Source organism: Hypomesus nipponensis, chromosome 20, assembly GCF_054491055.1.
Source record: "Hypomesus nipponensis isolate SF chromosome 20, ASM5449105v1, whole genome shotgun sequence".
Classification (NCBI taxonomy): Eukaryota; Metazoa; Chordata; class Actinopteri; order Osmeriformes; family Osmeridae; genus Hypomesus; species Hypomesus nipponensis.
This window is the reverse complement of record NC_140380.1, coordinates 5,876,758-5,898,719: the sequence shown is the minus strand read 5'-3', so window position 1 is coordinate 5,898,719 and position 21,962 is coordinate 5,876,758. Positions and strand designations below refer to the sequence as shown.

The 21,962-nt window shown below is 45.8% G+C and overlaps 1 protein-coding gene and 1 long non-coding RNA gene across 4 annotated transcripts; one reads left to right on the top strand and one right to left on the bottom strand.

The window, feature by feature from the left end:
- Positions 1-156: 156 nt before the first annotated feature.
- map7d2a (MAP7 domain containing 2a) lies at positions 157-13,575 on the bottom strand. 3 transcript variants are annotated; one of them, XM_084684127.1, is made up of 17 exons: positions 13,177-13,575; positions 11,925-12,053; positions 11,156-11,269; positions 10,663-10,740; positions 10,291-10,454; positions 8,384-8,483; positions 7,501-7,590; positions 5,629-5,756; positions 5,008-5,114; positions 4,148-4,611; positions 3,874-4,024; positions 3,476-3,626; positions 3,163-3,267; positions 2,866-2,916; positions 2,548-2,590; positions 888-1,836; positions 157-431 (listed from the first exon to the last, which is right to left on the bottom strand). In XM_084684127.1, the coding sequence occupies exons 1-17, from the start codon at positions 13,199-13,201 to the stop codon at positions 164-166; spliced, it is 3,117 nt and encodes a 1,038-aa protein (XP_084540253.1). In that variant the 5' UTR covers positions 13,202-13,575; the 3' UTR covers positions 157-163. The 3 variants fall into 3 exon arrangements, with proteins under 3 accessions (XP_084540253.1, XP_084540254.1, XP_084540255.1); XM_084684128.1 differs by having other exon boundaries at positions 2,548-2,587; XM_084684129.1 differs by lacking the exon at positions 7,501-7,590.
- LOC146246061 (uncharacterized) lies at positions 10,894-12,345 on the top strand. Its single transcript, XR_014734601.1, has 3 exons — positions 10,894-11,087; positions 11,195-11,241; positions 11,937-12,345. It is a non-coding gene; the product is annotated as an uncharacterized LOC146246061 (long non-coding RNA).
- Positions 13,576-21,962: the final 8,387 nt, after the last annotated feature.

Below are 21,962 nucleotides of genomic sequence, written 5' to 3'. Positions count from 1 at the left end.
CGTGAGTGCAAATGAGAAAGAGAAACCAATATGTTCATCTGTTCAACTGAAGACTTTTCAGGAAAAACACATCATACAGCAACGAGCCAGCTCCCTCTTAATCAACCCACTCTAACACTTCTCCCGTGAATAATAACTGAGCTGTTCTTTCCTCGGTGTCTGACTACTGTTTATTGAGCTTGTTCGAGGACTTAGCAGGATGAGGGGCTGTCTGGATCAGCTGGGATTCAGAACAGGGGCTACAGACACCACCAATCAAGTTCTTGTTGCAGTCGCCTTGGTTTCCAAGAGGGGACAGTTTGGGGACGGCCACGTGTCCCGTCAGGTCCAGCAGGTCCTCCAGAGCACGGTCGTTGGTCATGACGTTTGGCTGAACCTCATTGACCGGGGAGAATTCTGGGATGGAGATGAGCTCCTCTTTAGAGACTGGGCTGGAACAGTAAGCGAGAAAGGACCAACAGTGATGGTTAGGGACGAAAACTCATTCAGAGGTCAAAGGTCAGGACTTTATATGAATTCTCCACAAACAGGGACACACGTATATCTGGTCCCCGTCATAATGTTTGGAACGTACACAGGTTGTTTCTCGATTTCACTTGCGTTATCTCAAACACCTACAAATCATTTTTTCCCTAACATTAGGGTGCCCTCGAATGGGGTCACTACGTATAAAAGGTGTTGCAATTTCTACACGCCAAAACCAAAATCCACCAAAAGATCCTTCAGAAAAAACTGAAACTGTGCACTTGTAAAAAATCCCAAACTGTGCAGTTCACATTAAAGTCAAGCCCAAGGTCTTGGTCCCAAACATCATGACGGCCACTGTATGTTTTTTATTCTTTATTATTTGTGAGTGTGTAAACAATACCCCCTATCCTCCAGCCTACCTGACCTCCATGGACTGCACCTCGTCACTGGCCCCAACCCCACTTTTCACATCCAGACGCGGGGGAGGGCGGAGTAGGCCTCCTGTCTGGGTCACCACCAGTGACGGCACGCTCGCTTCAACCCGTCCTTTGCCACCTCCGTTAGTTGCCTGAGTGGTTACCTTCCGTGTAACCTGGGGGCTATCCACTTTCTCGAGCTGAGCACTGATTGGTTGGCTGGGGCTATCCACCTTCTCTAGCTGAGCACTGGTTGGTTGGCTGGGGCTATCCACTTTCTCTAGCCGAGCACTGGTTGGTTGGCTGGGGCTATCCACCTTCTCTAGTCGAGCACTGGTTGGTTGGCTGGGGCTATCCACCTTCTCTAGCCGAGCACTGGTTGGTTGGCTGCTTGATTTGGGGCTGCTTTCATCTTTCTTCATCTGGCTCTGCATAGACAATGCCTGCTCCTGTTTGGTCACTTTGGCTTTAAGACTCTTTGTGTTCTCCCGCTGATCGATTTGGTCAGCGGCTTTGACATTCAACGGTGCGCGACCCTGCGTTTTCACCTCGACAGACACCTGTCCCTTTACAAAGGCACTCTCCCGCTTCACACCCTGGGTGGAATCCTCCACCGTCACTGCCGGGGCGGGTTTCTGTTCCGTCACGTGTTCAGTCACGTGTTCAGTCACGTGTTCAGTCACGTGTTCAGTCACGTGTTCAGTCATATCTTTAGCTTCTGTGCCCATTGTCAGGTCACTCTTCACAGGACTCCCTTCATTACAAACGTTCTCATTCGCCTTTGCCTTCCCCTGATTGTTGACATGTGCTTGTTCCTGGGCCGCGACCGAGACTGGTACACTCCCTTGTTTGCTGCCCTGGGTAATGAGCTCTCCCTTCACTTGAGACTCTACTTTTAAAGTCGCTTCCACATTGAAACCAGTAATTGTCTGAGTGTTCATCCACCCTTCCCCTGTAAAGAACAAATATATCAGAAAGCACAGAGCAATCCCCCCCCCCCCCCCCCCAAAAAAAAAGAGCATGCCAAATATTTGGTCAAGGACAAAATTGGGCGATGTTAATTATACCCGACTCCCCGGTCTCCAATGAAATCATGCGTCCTTGACTGCCCCAGAAACACAGGCAGCTCACTGGGAAGGTCATTGACTACTGTCGTAGCTCCATCCTCCATCCAAAATAAATACGAGTTCATATGAAGAACTATGAACTATTACCTTTCATAACTGTCTACATTTCTAAAGCCTTTGAGGTTCACAAACAACGAAAACGTACAAATATTGGTAAGCTCGGTATTTTGGCTCCAATGAACACAATAACAATTGAAAAAGAAGTGGGATGAGATTACATGCTAATGGCTGCTTTGTGTGGGAAAACAGCAAAATGCAAAGATCCTACTGAACACAATCTATTATGCGGACTAAATATGGAACCGGCTTTCGAAACGACCCGGAGTGACCCGCATTGCTGCGGAAGTATCGCCTCTATCCGGCAGTGCTAACGTCAGCCGCCGGGTTGAATCGTCACACCCAATTATCCATATCTTCCCCATTTCCACAAGTAGGTCTGAGGCCTTTTATTACAATGATGGGCCACTTGTGGACCAAGGCCTTGTGACAGGCCTGGGGCAATGGGAGAGAACACCTTCTCAGGGTGAATCACCTACCTGGTGGGGAGACAGGCTGGGCCCCCTGGCCCTCTTCCGTCTGCTTCCATATGGGACAAAGAGATGGAGGAAGGCAACAACGGTGGCAATCAGGACACAAAACCAAATAATCGACAATCGTACGATTTAATTGAATTTGATTGTTGGGATATTTACAACATAAAACGTTTGAGCGGAAGTAGAAATCGACGAGGCAAAAGATGTATGCGGCTGCACGCGGCTGGCAATATCGCGAAAGCACATCCAGTATAGCGCACAGCAGGTCACTTGCTTGAAGCAGTGCAGAGCAATGAGTATGGCAGGCGTCTCTTACACTACCTTCAGCTCAGCTTCGGTCTTGCGGGTTCTCTTCATAATCTCCTCAATTCTCTGCGGAGACATAAACTCTGGATTAGTTATTGATGTGGGTTTAGGGTGGTGTAGGTGTAGTTCTATGGACATTACGTGAAGCCCGCTGTGAAAATCCAATACAAAAAGTTACTTTTTATATGATTTTATTTGACAAAATACCTTATATATATTCAATGCAGTTCAAATAGTTTGGCGGATGTGAAGATACAAAATAGCTATTGAGTCTGAGTGAGGGTGCTAAACAATAAACAGCCATTGTATAACCTTCTTCCTTTGGTGTCTCTCCTCTTCTTCTTGGATTTTCTGTATCTCTCTCTCCTGACGATGACGGTCCGATTCTTGCTGGGCGTGAATCTCTGCGTCTTCCTTCTGTAATACACAGGGAAGCCTACATTTACCTCCGTTGACGTTCACAAAACATAAACCACCATCCGTGATGCACAGCCTGACAGAATTCCGACTCCAGAAATGTATCTCGTAAACGTCATGACAAGATTAAAAAAACATGACACATGGTCCTCCGACATGTGAAAGACATGAGTGACCTGGAAAACGTTTTCTAAAAGTGACCCCTGACCTCTTTGTCCAGCTGAACCTGTTGTATCTCCTCGTGCTCGTTCCTCCTGTGGAGCACTTCCTGTTTGTTTCGTTCGTTCACGCGTTGAGTCTCTTCCTCCTGACGGGCTCTCTCCTCCACAAGTCTCTTCTTCAGCTGCTCGGCCTTCCGACTGATTGGCGTGAGCGTACACGTGGGCGCAAAGAGGAACATACACGAGCACGCACACACACACACACACACACACAAAACAGCTTTAATGTATCATGCTTTGTCTGTCTATCTACTATATCTCTCTTTGTCTGTCTGTTTGCCTGTCTGCCTGTTGTCTGTCTATCTCTATGCCTGTCTGTCTGTTTGACGATCTGTCTGTCTGTCTGTCTGTCTGCCCGCCTGTCACAGATGGCCAGCTTGCTCACCGCTCCTCTTCCTCCTTCTCATGCCGTTGTTTCTCCTCCAGCTCCTTCTGGACCCTCGCCTGACGCCTCCGCTCAGCCAGCAGCCTGGATGCCTCCTCTGCGTTTGTCGTCCCGGCAACCGCCTTTCCCGTTGGCGTCACCGGCGATGTCACTGTCACAGTCAGGGAGAAAGACTGTTATGAGAGCGCACTGAAGAATCGGTGGCGATTATTGGCTGGTAGCAGTGACTAAATGCCGCGAATAGAGCGTGTTTCGTGTTGGTCTATCAATTTACGTTCATCTGTGCTCTTCTCTGCATCTGTGCATTTGTCTTTTTCATTGCTAGTAGGCTTTGGTATCTTCTTCACTGGGGTGCCCATTCTGGTGCTTTCCCTCTCAGGGGAATCCTTTATCTCAAGGGTCTCTGCCTTGGTCTGAATAGTGCCGATGTTCTCCACCTTGGAAGACCTCTTTTCAGGGGTCTCTGCGTTCGGAATCCTTCTCTCCGGGGTTTCTGCCGGAGAGGACTTCTCAAGGCTGTAGGCGTCAGCCTTCCTTTTCACGGGGCTCTCGCACCGGCCGAGGGGTTTGTCTGTGTGGGGGAGGCCCTTGTTCTCTGCTCTCGGTGCGTCCAGGTTCTTTTTGTCCTCCCCTTTCTTGTCCTCGTTGACGTCTGCTGGGCTGGGTCTGTGTCTGACTGGGGAAAAGTTGTAGTGGCGCACAGCATTGGGCGACCGGCCACGACTTTTTGATATCAGCCTGCAAAGGAAGAGAATAATATTCTTAGTCGACAGTTTAATACCATTAAAGGCTTTTAAAGAGTCGCTGTAGAGTCGTTTGGAGCAGCCTTTCCTAATCCTGGTCCTCGGGCTCCCCCCTCTTCCCTGCATGTTTTAGACGTTTCCCTCTTCCAACACACCTAATTCAAATGAATAGGTCGTGCAGAAAAATTCTCATTTCAAGCAACAACATTAAAGGCGCTTTAAAGTCTTCCGTTTTGCCAATTAGACTATTCTAGAACGTACGTCCCATACTGTAAGGCGCAGAAAGGAACCAAATCATCGTGCCACAACTTTACGTCTCCCTGTAATCTGTTTCATAATGCAACGGCGTCCGCAGCAGAGGGAGGGAGGGGGAGGGGGGGCTGGTTCTCACTTGGGGGAGGCAGGGTGTCTCGACACCAGGGCTGGAGATTCGGCTCTCCTGACGGTCGACACCATGGCTGGGGAGTCAGTCCTCCTCTCTCGGCGCAGCCTCTCCTTCTGAAAGAGCACGAGGAGAAACCCACCGTGACGCTCACATTCGCACGGTAACGCTCGGAAAGCTGCGCGCCAGTCTCTCTCAGCAGTCTGCCCAACGTGACGCCTCGACCATTTTGTATGAGGCAAATATCTAGACAGATTGAAGGGCTCGCTAGATTGCATTCGAGTTCAGTGACAGAAAGTACATGAAATAGGTCAGACATTTTGATGGTTCCATTACAGCAACATACACCCAAAAATCATAATGAGCACGCTCCAGCCGAGACGTCCATATGGCAGGTCTGCGTCGTCATTTTTCGACCTCTGCGGAATTCGGTGATCTCAATCGCTCCATAGTAGCTTCTTTTCACACAAAAAAACCCCGTTTGCACCTCCCACCTCCACGAACGACAATCCTTCCACTTGGCCCATATCATTCGTCACCTGACTGGAGCGGTAAACCCACACCCGGACGCCTTTGTGCTTCCAAAATGGCCGCCCCATGTGTACTGAGTAGGTGGGCCCGATGGTGTACCTTAGGGGTGTTGGGAGTGGACTGGGAGCCTCTGACCGACTCCTCTGGCGCCCCCTGGAGGCCGACCCTGTGGCGGTCAGCACGGCCTGGGGAGCCTCGATACGGCGACCTGTGCGGGCTGCAGGGAGCTGCACAGACAGGTACAGGTGAGGTCAAAAACACATCCAGGCCACAGGTGCTCAGGTGCCAACAACAAGGTGCTACCAAAGGGTGAGGGTAAACAGAAAGACCAACGTATGTCATTATAGATTCGTATACAAGTATCCAAAGTGTGTTACGCAAAAGGACAATGGGAAGGTTTCTGAAGGTTTCACGAATGGTTTGCCAAACATTGCATTCCAGTTCTGTTCTCTTCACACAGTGACAAGGGAACCACCCCGAGTTTGTAAATGCAGCAGGTTCTATACATTAAAAACTACTGTGCCACTACAGAGAAGCTTGAACCCTTCAGCGGGCTCTCCCATGACCTTAAACAGCAATGAAACAGCTTAAAAAATACTATGGAAAATACCGCACATCCACACGTCACACACAATTTGCCAAGCAGTTAGAACCACACATGACCAAATCCCTTGGCCCGACAAAAAAAATACTTTCGTCATCTGAAAAACTGGCATGCAGCTTCAGACCACTAACCTGGACAGCAAACCGTCTTGAACCATCACTAAGGGGTTTCCTATTGTGTAAAAAAAGTTTTGAGTTGGACTGTAAAGTGTGCGAGTCACTGAGTATGTGTGTGTTACCTGTGCAGGGGTGGCATTGCAGATGGAGGTTTGATGCACGGTGACACCTGGCCAGGCCAGTGAGTGGAGGTGACAAAAGAGTTGATCATCGGGATCGAGGGACGGTGAGAGGGATGATGGGAGTTTGAAGAAGGGGGACGTGAGAGTTGAGATGAGGACGACCAACAAAACACAAGTAGGAGGGAAATGAAGTGTAAGAGTTCAGATGCTTCTGAGGAAGAAAAGGAGGTTGGATGTTGGTTTTGTGCTGGCAGACCCGAGCGGAAAAATGATGCTTAAAGAATAGCTGCAAAGTACAAAAGTACTTGCATATTTAAGTTGTCAATAAGCATGCTAATCGACAAAATCACTACATTTCAAGTGGACTTCCAATCATGTCGAAAAAAAAATCGAATACAAATCTCTTAAGCTCTCATTTAATACATATAAATGACACTTAAGTATTCTTTTTTCCCGCTTGGGTTCCACTGCCAAAGCAGTGACATGATGGCACTGATGGAAATGGATAGCCTTGTGTACGAGTGGTGCCGGGGGTTTCGAGAAAGCGACAGTGGAAACTAGCACGAGTGCTGACGAGAGCCCTGTTGTGACATGCTGGTCTCGATACATACTGTTGACATAAGGGGGCCTTCAGCACGTTAAACTGGAGAATGTGCCTCCTCCCTTCCTTCTCTTTTGTATCTCTCCCCAGAATCTGTCCTGTCTACTGTCCACCCACGTCATTGCCACCACCTGGAAGGGCGTGGTCGTCGCCAAGACAACCAAACCCCAAAGACGAGGCAGACGAACGACAGAAAACGAGAGAACCAAGCCGTTATTCAAACATCGATCATCTATGCACAAGCACATGACACACGGATGGGAACAAACACAGTTCACACACACACACACACACACACACACGTACCGCTCACCGTCACTCATGTTCTTGGAAAAGCTTTGGAACATGCACCCCGGCTTACATAGTCATCCTCAGTCAGCATTACCCCTCAGGGCCAAGGCGTACTAACATGAGACCAGCGTTCGACCGTGGGATAGAGAACAGGGGGGGGGGGGGGGGGGGCGAAGAAGGGGTTGACGGACAGAGCAGGAAGGGGGGGGGGGGGTGGTTGGGGGTTCATAACATTACCGGATTCGCTGACGGCAGGAAGGGGGGCTGCGAGGTCATGGGGAAAGGCGGAGGCGGCAGCGAGAGGGAGGAGGGCATTCTCACTGTCACCTGGGGAGGCGGGGCGGAGCAGAAGCAGAAGCAGAGCGTTACCAACAGAGGTGCCCATCCTGGCGTGAGCAAAGAGGCCCCCTCCCCCCTTCCCTTTGACACACTCATCCACTGACACCCGGGGGCAAATGGGGGCGTCCTCATGCACAACCGGGTTGGGTCGAGAACCAGGGGTTCAAGAGGTGTACTCATGCACACCTGAGCAGCAAGCCTGGAGGCAATGAGCAAGCCAAGCGACGCGCTCACCTTTCGCACACCAAAACTAAGGCACGCACGCTTATTCGGACACAGACACCTCTGTCCGTGTCGACCCGAATTGCATTCGACTATAACAATGTGAAGCTTCGGATTGTCAATAGATTCAATTGGATGTTTGATGGCAGACACAATACGACCTGCAAATCACCTGCTTCCAGAATAACAACTGGAGGATGTTTATGGAGTGGTACCGACAGATGACGCATGTAACTGTATCTGACAGATACCGTCATACGTACACTATCACATCAGAGGGCTCCAAAACACAGTGCAGACCGTGTCAAAACATATCCTGATATTCCTTTTGTAGGCAGGAATAGACCCTGCAATCCTTTCTCATGCTAAAAAGTTGAGTGGCTGAAGACGTACGGCAAGTGTTGTACTTAACTATGGGGAAATAACACAGTTATGGGTAGAACTGACCAAAGCTCACTCCCTGCCAAACAATGCACCTGGAACTGAGTCACCCCAGTGGCCCTGTACGAGCAGCACTCCACTAGCAACTCTCTGCTTCCTGTCTCCATTCTGGACTCACCGTGAGAGGCGGCGGCAGTGCCCCACATCCAGCGTCTGGGCCTCTGTTCCAGCTGCAGGCTGCGCTCCAAGGAGCGCTTCATCAGCGCCTCCAGCCGCTCCTGGTAAAATTAAATGACAATTAAATGTATTCATTTAGCAGACGCTCTTATCCAGAGCGACTTACAGTAAGTTCAGGGACATTCTCCCCTGAGGCAAGTAGGGTGAAGTGCTTTGCCCAAGGACACAACTTCATTCGGCTCGGCCGGGAATCGAACCGGCAACCTTCGGATTAATAGCCCGATTCCTTAACCGCTCAGCTGCCTGCTAGTAGACAAAAGACTGTCAGTCGGATGCTGGAGGGCAGATCCTACCTCTCTGGCACGTGTATGGAGATACAGAGCCGACATGGCTAAAAGACACTTGTGAGTTTCGGTAGACATTCACACACAATTGACTTTTCTTCGTTTTTTCCTTCTGTTACCTGACTGCAATTGTCTTTTGGCCAGAAATGACTCAATGCTGCTCATTAAAGATGCAGAGTTGAAGTCATCCAATGGACAAACAACCCCATTACCTAATCATATGTTCTTTTTTTCTTTTCATCTCCTAACAGTACCAATCTAACATGTACTGTACATCATGCAGAATTGACATGCGGAATCAAGAAGATCCCAGTGAAAGTGGCAGTCTGGTTTCAAAATGCACTTTAGTCATGCGAAGATTTCTCTGGATAAACAAAGAGACAGCAGAAATGTTATCAGACTGGTCTGATGATGAGGTTTCTTGACATGTATATACTGTAGATCAATAGATGTGACTTTAGGAGTCCTGGCAGTCAGCTTTAGCCTGAGGGCAGGATGGGTGAGACCATCTCATCAGGGGAAGGGGTGAGACCATCTCATCAGGGGAAGGGGTGAGACCATCTCATCAGGGGAAGGGGTGAGACCATCTCATCAGGGGAAGGGGTGAGACCATCTCATTAGGGGAAGGGGTGAGACCATCTCATCAGGGGAAGGGGTGAGACCATCTCATCAGGGGAAGGGGTGAGGGATAAGCTTGAAAGTCTGTTACACAACAGAGCAGAGGTCTCGACGATATCCGAATGTGCGCGTGTAAGCAGGAGTGATTAATGAGGAGTTTACCGTGATTAACGGCGCCCGAGATTACGAGATCATTAAACAGCATACGTCTCCGCTTATCTTTTCGCGAGGATTGACCGGGAGATGATTGTTTGGGAGCGGCTGATGCATTTGTGTGTGTGTGTGTGTGTGTGTGTGTGAAAACACACACTCCACTGTATATTCAATGTCACACTGCCATTTCCCTCCGAAAATGCCAGTGTGATTGGTGCTTGGAAAGACGTCCTCGTGATTTTTTTGATGTGCTTATCGAAGCAAAAGAGTCAGTGAGTCTGAACAGGCTTCCCTAGAAACGCGCAGCGTGGTCTGTAAAAAACTAAACAACACACAGTCGTGAGAACCTTTGGAGCGGGAGGACGGCGGGAGAGGAGCTGTTTCTTCCCATCCGCTGTTGGCCACTTTAACAAGGGCAGGACTCACACTGACTTTAAATCCAAATATGCACAATGACACCCTGCACATTGCAATTTGCACTATTGTATCGTTCTATTTGCACTCTGTATTTTATAGGTTAGATTGTAAATGATGGCTACAACTTGTTCTATTTTGTATTCTATTTTTTATTCCCCTCAGTATTAGCTAGACCCCCCTTAGTATTAGCTAGACTTTGCTCCTTTTGTATAGTTCACATATTTAAGTTTCAATATTCCTATATGTTTAATGTATGCACCTCCGTGCCAAAGTCAATTCCTTGTTTGTGCAAACATTCATGGCGAATAAAATCCCTTCTGATTCTGACTCTGATTCTGACTCTGATTCTGATTGTGATTCTAATTGTGATTCTGACCTTCTCCTCCTCGAGCCGCAGCCTCCTCTTCTCCTCCACGGCGGCCCTGCGGAGCTCCTCCTTGTGCCTCTGCTCCTCCAGGCGCCTCCAGCGCTCCTCCACCGTGCGCTCGTACTGCAGGCGGGCCCGCCGGTCCTTCTCCTTGATGGCCTGTTCCCGCGCCACTGTCACCAAGGGCACAAGCGTCGTTTTCAGCGCCTTTGGCTTGATAGGTGACACACGGCTTCAGACAAACTTGCTCGCTCAAAGGGAGCCATTTAGTAGGCGGGGTTAAAGACCCTACGACTGTATCCGCATCGTGTCCACGACGTCACCGCGGCACGCACACACATCGAAAACGTCGAAACGTCTCTTTCGAGACGCAGAACTCACCGAGGCCCTTGTCTCTCTCCTCCCGTCTCTCTTTGGCTAAACGCATCCTGTCGTCCGTTTTCAGATAGCCTTCCGCATCTGCGACGGACAGACGTAAAGAGGGAGATGGGACAAAAAGTAGAAGACCATGGAAGTCAAACAGAGCCAGTGTGACTGAGAGAGAGAGAGAAAGAGAGCAGAGGGAGGAACGTGAAGATGACGAAGGAAAAGGTTTCCAGTCACCTCAAACAGCTCGGGCGGGGTTTCGAAGCGAGTGTGTGGGTGAAACAGACGTGGTCTTGCAAGCTCCGTCAGACGCACACGGACCACTGTTTGCTCCCACCGGGAGACGAACCTACCGCCTCTGTCATCCCAAGCGCGACCACTACCAACTACCCCAACGAATAGCAAGCTAAAACGCGGACGGCCTGTTAAATACTTGACGAGTGAGTTTTACCACACACCGGCTACATTGGCATGGGGAGGACACATCGACAACAGGAGCGGGACTTACATTGTTTATCTGCATGATTGTTGTTGTTGTTGTTGCCAGGGAGACGTGAAGGCGAGGGATGGCCGTTGGTCTGGACCCTCTTCTCTGTAAGTGATGGCGGAGACAAAATCTCATCTGAAAGCATTTCCAGAGCAAGACAGACTCCTTTAGTAGGAGCGTATGTGTTTTTCCGAGTGCTCGTCTCACAACAACCGCAGTGTCGCTCTGAGCCTGTAGGGGGAGACGGTCTTGGAAATCTCAAGTCTTGAGAGTATAAGTCCATGCTGAGTACTTTGTGTTGTGGGTCCCACACCCATACCAATTTTAAGCGTTGCTGTCTGTGAACTGCTTTGGATAAAAGCGTTAGCAGACTGACTAGATGTACACGTTAATGTTCTCAGAGAATTGCTGACACAGGGCGGAATACACAGCTGTAATAAACTATTAGAGTAAAAGGTACGCTGTAAGGCTTATTAGGGCTGAAGTAATGTTTTGGAGCTCTATGCAATGTTTCACAACATGCAATATCCCAGACTAACATTGTCTTGGAAACTTACTTAAACATACTGTATATTTAGGCTCCCCATCATGAATTTCGTGAAATACTCTAAGCCTTGAAATCCTAAAACAAGTTAATGATTCTCACCACTTAACCCAATTGCTACATTTCTGCCACATCCTGACAACGATTGTGTCCGGAAAAAAAAATCTTTAAAGCTGATCAAGTAAAGTGCTTTCCCAATTCAGGTTAGGATCCAATCATTAACTTGAGAGAATTCTAGAAGCTCACTATGTTTTCCAGCAGGTCCAGGGCTCCCAGGGTGCGTGACCATTCTGATTGGGGAACCAAGGCTGGTGCTGGGGTATTTCCTGTCAGCTATCACAGCAACGGATGGTGCCGACATGCATGGAACTTGGGCTACGGAAACAAAGAAGAGGTCAATACAAGCAGGTGGTAGGGGTAGATTGATTTATACCTACCTACAGTCGTGCTATTGGCCAACACTATACAAACCAAGGTAGACATATTGAAAAGGACCGTTTTGATTTGACGGGCAATCACTTGATTGTGTTTGGAGACTACTAGGCTACTACTATTGCACAGTCATTGTAGTTGGAGATGTTATTGTTGCACTGCAGTTGAGATGCTATTATTGTATCACTGTGCCTTGTTACGTAATAAAGACCTTCCTTGACACTAACCACCAAAATACTTGTAGAACTATGTACTTCTGAGCCTTTTATGCTGTATTTTCTCAATTGACTATTTGTAGGTCGCTTTGTGTAAAGACATCTGCTAAAGGGAAAGGAATTGAATGGAAATGAAATAATAAAGGTTTCATAGAAGGCAAGGAATGAGGGACAAATGAAATGCCAACAACAAAGCTGAAAAACATACTTACTATATCATTTACCGATGAAAACCTTCTTTAACATTTCAATTGTATAGGATATGATAAATATACTATGTAGTGTAGGATAACAGGATGAAAGTGTTTGCTGAATGAATACATAAAATCACGATGTCATGTGTATCAGTGTAAAGACTTGATTTAGTGAACTCCAATGCTTACATCCTGACACCAGCAAGGTGACATGCTATTTACTATGGATGTCGACTAGCTGTTGAGAAGTGTGTTTATACTGCAGTGGTGACCAAGTTCACAAGCATTACAAGCACACAAGCATTACAGCCATTCGTGTGTGCGTGTGAGTATAAGGTTTCATCTACCTCAACGCATTTTGAAAAATTGACAAATGACGTCACTATACAGACAGAGGTTAAAGCACAGAGAGCACTTCTTGATTCGAACTCGTCAGCATAACGAATCTTTTATCGCCAGCAGCATACAAGAATATGCCATAATAATAGCCTTTGGAAAACCTAATTGCTTTTCTTATGACATAATTAAACATAGCCTAATGCAGATTCGCTAGCCGCATAGCTGCAATGGTGACTATGATGGCGCAATTGAATTGCACGTAGAAGTCATTGCCCCAGTTAAAATGATCGAACAACATACATAATTTACCTATCTTACCTGATTGTGCGTTGGGTGCCGCCATCTTCACTTGCGGATTGTATGCTACCCAAATGTAGACCGGGTTATGGATGCAATGTCACAATATTCTGCAGTTAATAGCCTACTCTCGCTATCACTGAGTTAGACGGTATTGCTAGCAAGCCTTCCTCAGCAGCAGAGTAACATTGCGCTGCTTAAGGACGGCTTTTGGTTTCCCTGTCTCAGCAAAATTACTCCCAGGATTGCAGACGACGCAGTAATGGCAACTCGGATGAATTGGAACTGAACAAGAAAACAATTCTTCCACATAAGTTATCTTGAAGGTCGTGGGTGTTCGTCCACTTTCATCCTGGGATGCTGGGTGGGACTGGATGGAAGGATGACGCCCTACCCTCGGCATCAGAGTTGGATGATGTGGACACTGCAAAACGGCGTGTAGTTTTTTCCGGCTAGGCATTACATCATTGAATACTATCGTATCAAAACAGTGGATAACCGCGTAATTTTAACAGCACTTTGTCATATATTGTATGTGTTTTAATTAAGTCTTATCTAGTTTAAAATTTGGTCCCCAATTAACAGTATTACAATTTGCATTAGAGTCCGAAGTCCTGTGTAGATGGCTTTTAGCCCTCTCTTGGAACATTTTGTTTTTGTTTTTTGTTAAACCCTATGGTTAATATTACAATGAACCTAGCCAAGGTCTGAGGTTTTAAGGTTTTTAAGCTGGTTTAGGTGCAGTTCAATGGGCAAATGAGAAGCCCTCTGTGACATTGCTTGTAAAAAGGGCTAAACAAATAAAAATGTATTTGTAATTAATTATAAATTCAAGGAAGAAATTCATAATCATGAAGCCATCAATTCATTTTTTAAGCAAATAATTATAACTTATCTGGCAGGCACTTTTCCAACTAACAAAAGGGGTTACACATTCAAAAGGGTCATCTGTTTACAAGTTGAGATTTTCTTGTGGCGAGGCGGGGTCAGCCAGTCACTCAGCAGCAAGGCTGCATCAGGCCACACATGGTGGTCCCTGTCCCAGCTCACTCTTAACCCCTCCAGGTCAGCACCAGGGATGGTGCCCCTGGGGTCTGCAGCAGGAAGAGAGCTGACCTCCAGCAGCAGCACCATGGATAGCGACCCTGGTGTTCAACGCCCCAAGCACTCCCAGCTGGGGGACCAATCAGCCGCCAGCAAGCTTCCCGGCTGTGGCCACTTAGTGATCAGGGCTTCCATAAAAGGGCCCAGAGCGCCATGAGCAGAGGCAGTCTATCTACTACAGGTAGTAGATCTTCTTGCAGGGTTGGCAGAAGACCTTTGACAGCACTGTGATGATCTGGCGAAGGAGAGGTCTTCTCTTGGTCTTTTCCTGTTTGACTTTACTGGTCGAGGCCTCTGCTGCATTTGAACAGACAAGTAGTTGACAATCTTAATGATATGAAACATTTAGTAGAATACTGTTGAATAATGCAGCTCAACTTGAAATAAGCACTCACCACCAGCAAGAAGGGACATTTCTTGGGCACTAGGAACCTCAGTTCTTTTGTTCAGTTTCTGTTTACAAATGTTACCAAAACGCATTCTTGCCATTTTGTTTGGAGAAAAACATATATTCATGGGATCAAAGTTTAAAGAAATGTGTGTCATAGTTCCAACCATTCCATTGGAGCCTGACTTCTTGCACTGACTTATTGCACTTTGTTTTCACATGAAAGGTCAAATATATCATTTATTTAGAGACGTATTACAATTAAATTACAGTCCTGACTTACAAGCAGCCTTGTTATTCTTAATGTTACCTTCAGAGAAGAGCAGGTGTCAGTGCTGCAGACAGGTAAATCCACCATGGACTGTCCCAAGGTCATAGATGGTGTCCAGAGAACCAGCACCGACCCAAGACTCTGAATTTGGTGCATTCAGACCCTTCCTACTGTTAAAGAGGCATGAGCCGATCTTGGTGGTGCTAGGTTAGGGAGGGGGGAAGAGACACAGAGGAAGAGAGAGGAAGGAAGGGGTAGTATAGATGAGCAAACAGAAATGTCTGTGTTTCGATATTTCATCCAGATCCTCCATCACCATCCTTGGGGGAGACCAGGGGGATGTTTGGTGAGGTTCATCTCTTGCCATCCCTCCCTCCCTCTATCTAATCTCCCCCATCTCTCTCTGGACAGTGCTGGTCTACATTCCTGTGAGCAGCAGTGAAGAGTGTTTCCCCTTGTGGTGTGTTTGGGGACTGCATGTGACGGTTTATCTCTGCAGCAGCAGCTCACTCAATACTGTGAGGACACAGGTTCAAGAGCAGGGGCCAGGAGGAGAGGGCTACAGGACAGGCAGGAGGGGAAGGTTGTTACAGAACAAAAGGGAGATGTCTCCACAACATTTCATACGTGTCTGTATGGGTCCTCGGTCAGGGACCAAGCACTCGTCTGGCTTGGAGAAAGTCTGTGTGTGCGTGTGTTTGTGTGTGCGTGTGTGTGTGGAGGAAGGAGATTGGAAGAATAGAAGAGAGGGGAGGAGAGGCATTATGGAGCAGAGGAGTTGGCATACCACCAGAAGAGGTGCTGGTATACTTACCGTAGTGGACGCTGTCAGAGTTCATTATTTGATCACAGCCTCCATTACCAACAGTAGAAGGTGTCACACGGTACATTTACAAAGTAGACCACTAGCTGAAACTTAACAAGCCCTGAACTTCCTGACTTGTGATACTTCCTTCTACTTGAGACGCTATCTTGTAGCAGACCTACCTGCTGTTTGTCTGCTGAATGTGTTTGCCTCCTCTGGGGATGAATACATATTTTCTTATTCTTTAATGTTCTGTCATGTGTGGCAAAACTGAGCCAAATGTTGATGGTGTCTTTCTGCTTCTACTCACAGCTCTGCTGTTGACCAATCACCTCTCTGAACTTGATACTGTGGAGGAACATTGGATTTCCTGTGTACTTATGTTATTCACCAATCAATAGTTGGTTCACTAATCAATAGAACTAGTCATTGGATAGTAGTAAATATGTTTTCATGTGAGTTTGTGATCGATAAGAGTAGATTGGGTCTATTTGTCAGGTTAAATAGATGTTCAGGGTCAGGAGAAAGTTCTGGGTAAACGTCCCTTGTGATGCCGACGGGGAGAGCTCCACCTATGATCTCTATCTGTCCTGAGAGTGGTCATGAGCTGGGAGCTGGGAATCTCTTTCTCTGTGACTGTTGTAACACCAGTACTGCCTGACTGTCACTATCTATGTTTACTTTCTTGTGCCATATAAAAGATGGTCCTCCGGCCTTCAGAGCGGAGAGAGACATGATTGAGTCCTAAACCTGGTGTTGTGTTGTCATTTACTGTCAGAGGTCTGGTTCTGTCTCCCAATCTGCAGATTGATAATATTTCAAAAAATCCAGAACTCAACTGAACTTAGTTCCTCTATTAACGAAGAGACGTATAAAACACTTTCTTCATTAACACCATGATACAGTAACTGACAGCAGTGACTCTGTTCATCCTGAGTTTGCCTCCCAGAGTCACTGGTCTCATGAGAACTTCTGCTCCTTCTAGAACTTCCTCAGTAGAACTGTGCTGCCCTCTGCTGGCCTCAACCTCTCCTGCAGGGGGCTGACTTTCTGACTGCTGCCTCCAGCCAGCCTCAGAAGAAGGGAAATGTCTGTACGTGTGAAGAGTAACTTTGGTGTTTCATCTGCAGTTCCTCATCTGACCTCTAGGGATGGAGGAGGGGTTATACACACCTGTTCCCCACCCAGGTGAAAGTGAAAGTGTTTCTACAGTACAGCTGACGAATAAAGAAAATACGTTTAGATCATATGTACAACCATGGAAAGGTATGAATTACATGTAGCTAGAGATTTATATGAAACATCTGTCTGATAAAGTATTGGAATTCAAGTTCAGAAAAGGTAAGAAAATATATTGATGTGTTCATGTCCGTATTGAGGAAACAGCAGCAAAAACATGTTTCTGTGTGACTCAAAGGTCAGAAGAATAAAGTCCTTGTGGTTTGCCATGTCAAATCGAACAATAATTAAACCGTCATGTTTTGTAATGTTTTAGCATGATCAAGTTGTGTAACTGTCTCTATACAGGAAGGACACATGGCAGAGGCTGGACAACACAGTAAGTGGAAACAAGTAGTCATTGTTTGCATTGAAACATTAAGTATAAATGTACAAACATGTACAAATATGTTCACAATCTGACATCCCTCTAGTCATTAAATGAACATATTGAATAATAAATGAACATGCAGTATACAAACATTATGTTTATTTTTATGCTATCATTCTGCTGTGTTGTGTGTAACCCTCTCTACAACCATCCATGCTGCTGTGTTGTATATAACCTCTCCATACTGGTTACATTATCATCCATGCTGCTGTGTAGTATATAACCTCTCCATACTGGTTACATTATCATCCATGCTGCTGTGTTGTATATAACCTCTCCATACTGGTTACATTATCATCCATGTTGTCCTTCATGTTTGCTAGTGATGTGACTTTAGATTCTTCCTCCATGTCTCTCTAGGTTGAGTGTGTATAGAGCATATAGAGTCTGTGTGTGATTGTTACTTCATAGATGCAGACTGGATACTTGTCCTGCACCTGCAGAGATGTCAGTACTGTTCCTCTTCTCTCCAACAGATGAGTTTAAACTCAGAGTACCAGAGAGGGCTGTGTTGGCTGATGAGGGAAAGGATGTTACCCTCTCATGTCACCTCTCTCCTGAGACCAGTGCTGTTGCCATGACAATCAGGTGGTTTAAGAAGACAGAGTGTATTTACCTGTATAAGAATGGCCAGGTGATAGAGGGGAGGGGCTATGAGGGCAGAGTGAGTCTGGTCACCCAGGAGCTGGAGAGAGGCAACGTGTCTCTGAGGCTGAGAGACTACAGGAGGTCAGATAGAGGAGTGTACATCTGTCAGGTCACCTCTGGAGGACAGAAGGAGGAGGAGGCTGTGGGTCTATGGGACTGGGGTAAGTGTTCTACAGCTACAGAACATGATTATGAACATCTCTACATGAACTATGACAACACAGTCTCTCTCTCTATACAGATACAATTATACTTTCACATATAAGTATGAGTTAGAGCATTAAAGTTGTTCTAACTTATCTGGTTATGCTGCCCATTCTAACCCCTCTATACTCTAAGCTTGTAGACATGTACAGTATTGGAAGAGACAGGCTCAAATCACTTAGCAGTGATCCACATTAGTGAAGAATATGATGAACAAACATGCAACATGCATAGTGCCATAGATTACACGGATGTATGTTGATGTAGGACAATTAACATACAGCAGCTGCATCTCATAGAGTTTACTTGCTTCAAAAAAATCTGGTTACTGACACTACCATGTTATTCATCATCAATGTTTAAGATGAACTCACACAGTATATTGATGTGTTCTGTTTAAATGATGTTTAACTTTCTATTTTATATCCTTCTACACAACTTCAAAAGCACGTGAGTATTTTTATATATCTGTATCATGACATACAACATCATGGGTTAAGAATGTACCAATATTTTTCAGAGTTCAAAGATGACACTGCTATTGTTTTCTTTCAAGTTTCATGGTGCCATTATTTCAATATCTGAAAACTCTCCCTTCATGGTCAAACCAGTGAGCAGAGATAAACTCACAGTATTATTTTGATGTATCCCATAATAAGCTTTGCTCCTAAGCTGCACTTGAACCTGCTCCCTGGTACAACACCACATAGAGAAGGACCCTAATAAGGAGAGGATGAATACAATGTCTTATAAACTCTCCCATTTAAGATATTTTGGCAAAGAAAGAATGCATCTAGGCTGCCCTCTAACATGTATTCAAACATACTATCATGTTCTGATCAGTTTAGAGGGAACTTTGATCTAGTTTGATGGACAGAGTGTATTAACCTGTATAAGAATGGCCAGGTGATAGAGGGGAGGGGCTATGAGGGCAGAGTGAGTCTGGTCACCCAGGAGCTGGAGAGAGGCAACTTGTCTCTGAGGCTGAGAGACTACAGGAGGTCAGATAGAGGAGGGGACATTTGTCAGGTCATCTACCTGTGGGTTTATGATCCAGGGAGGGTCATTGTTCTGTAGGTAAAAACATAATTATGAACATCTCTACATTAACTATGACAACAGTGTCGCTGTCTGCACAGATAGAATTATACTTTCACATGTAAGTAGGAGTTGGAGCATTAGTGGTGGTTAGCTGGTTATGCTGCCCTTTCTAACCACTCCATACTCTGAGCTTGTATATATATCTACAGTGTTTGATAAGACAGGCTCACTTAGCAGAGGTGCATAGTGAAGAACATGTTGAAAAAACATGCAACATGCATAGTGCCATAGATTACACGGATGTATGTTGATGTAGGACAATTAACATACAGCAGCTGCATCTCATAGAGTTTACTTGCTTCAAAAAAATCTGGTTACTGACACTACCATGTTATTCATCATCAATGTTTAAGATGAACTCACACAGTATATTGATGTGTTCTGTTTAAATGATGTTTAACTTTCTGTTTTATGTCCTTCTACACAACTTCAACAGTGGGTAAGTAATTTCATATATCTGTTTCATGACATACAACATCATGGGTTAAGAATGTACCAATACATTTTAGACTTTGAAGGTAACACTGCTATTGTTTTCTTTTACATTTCATTGGTGCCATTAGGTGCGTTTTACTTCATGCAGCGCTGGCATCGCCTGCAGCCGCCTGCAGCCCGGCTGCCTTGAAGCAGCCAATGGCATTCTCAGCTTCAAGGCAGCCGGCTGCTGCATGAAGTCAAACGCACCTGTTATTTAAATATCTGAAAACCCTCCCTTCATGGTCAAACCTGTGAGCAGAGACACACTCACAGTATTATGTACATTTAGTCATTTAGCAGACGCTCTTAAACCTTGACACACTTGAACCTGCTCCCAGGTAAATAACCACATAGAGAAGAACTCTAATAAGGAGAGGATGAATACAATGTGTTATTAACTCTCCCATTTAAGATATTTTGGCAAAGAAAGAATGCATCTAGGCTGTCCTCTAACATGTATTCAAACATACTATCATGTTCTGATCAGTTTAGAGGGAACTTTGATCTAGTTTGATGGACAGAGTGTATTAACCTGTATAAGAATGGCCAGGTGATAGAGGGGAGGGGCTATGAGGGCAGAGTGAGTCTGGTCACCCAGGAGCTGGAGAGAGGCAACTTGTCTCTGAGGCTGAGAGACTACAGGAGGTCAGATAGAGGAGGGGACATTTGTCAGGTCATCTACCTGTGGGTTTATGATCCAGGGAGGGTCATTGTTCTGTAGGTAAAAACATAATTATGAACATCTCTACATTAACTATGACAACAGTGTCGCTGTCTGCACAGATAGAATTATACTTTCACATGTAAGTAGGAGTTGGAGCATTAGTGGTGGTTAGCTGGTTATGCTGCCCATTCTAACCACTCCATACTCTGAGCTTGTATATATCTACAGTGTTTGATAAGACAGGCTCACTTAGCAGAGGTGCATAGTGAAGAACATGTTGAAAAAACATGCAACATGCATAGTGCCATAGATTACACGGATGTATGTTGATGTAGGACAATTAACATACAGCAGCTGCATCTCATAGAGTTTACTTGCTTCAAAAAAATCTGGTTACTGACACTACCATGTTATTCATCATCAATGTTTAAGATGAACTCACACAGTATACTGATGTGTTCTGTTTAAATGATGTTTAACTTTCTGTTTTATGTCCGTCTACACAACTTCAACAGTGGGTGAGTAATTTCATATATCTGTTTCATGACATACAACATCATGGGTTAAGAATGTACCAATACATTTTAGACTTTGAAGGTAACTCTGCTATTGTTTTCTTTTACATTTCATTGGTGCCATTAGGTGCGTTCGACTTCATGCAGCGCTGGCATCGCCTGCAGCCGCCTGCAGCCCGGCTGCCTTGAAGCAGCCAATGGCATTCTCAGCTTCAAGGCAGCCGGCTGCTGCATGAAGTCAAAGGCACCTGTTATTTAAATATCTGAAAACCCTACCTTGATGCTCAAACCTGTGAGCAGAGACACACTCACAGTATTATTTACATTTAGTCATTTAGCAGACGCTCTTAAACCTTGACACACTTGAACCTGCTCCCAGGTAAATAACCACATAGAGAAGGACCCTAATAAGGAGAGGATGAATACAATGTGTTATAAACTCTCCCATTTAAGATATTTTGGCAAAGAAAGAATGAATCTAGACTGTCCTCTAACATGTATTAAAACATACTATCATGTTCTGATCAGTTTAGAGGGAACTTTGATCTAGTTTGATGGACAGAGTGTATTAACCTGTATAAGAATGGCCAGGTGATAGAGGGGAGGGGCTATGAGGGCAGAGTGAGTCTGGTCGCCCAGGAGCTGGAGAGAGGCAACTTGTCTCTGAGGCTGAGAGACTACAGGAGGTCAGATAGAGGAGGGGACATTTGTCAGGTCATCTACCTGTGGGTTTATGATCCAGGGAGGGTCATTGTTCTGTAGGTAAAAACATAATTATGAACATCTCTACATTAACTATGACAACTGTGTCGCTGTCTGCACAGATAGAATTATACTTTCACATGAAAGTAGGAGTTGGAGCATTAGTGGTGGTTAGCTGGTTATGCTGCCCTTTCTAACCACTCCATACTCTGAGCTTGTATATATCTACAGTGTTTGATAAGACAGGCTCACTTAGCAGAGGTGCATAGTGAAGAACATGTTGAAAAAACATGCAACATGCATAGTGCCATAGCTTACA

Excerpts from the sequence above, each read along its gene's own strand:
- map7d2a (XM_084684127.1), bottom strand. The coding sequence starts at position 13,201 with ATGGCGGCACCCAACGCACAATCAG. Across the intron at positions 3,268-3,475 it reads AGGTTCAGCTGGACAAAGAG|AAGGAAGACGCAGAGATTCA; the intron begins GTCAGGGGTCAC and ends TGTGTATTACAG. Across the intron at positions 432-887 it reads GTGCAGTCCATGGAGGTCAG|CCCAGTCTCTAAAGAGGAGC; the intron begins GTAGGCTGGAGG and ends TTACTGTTCCAG.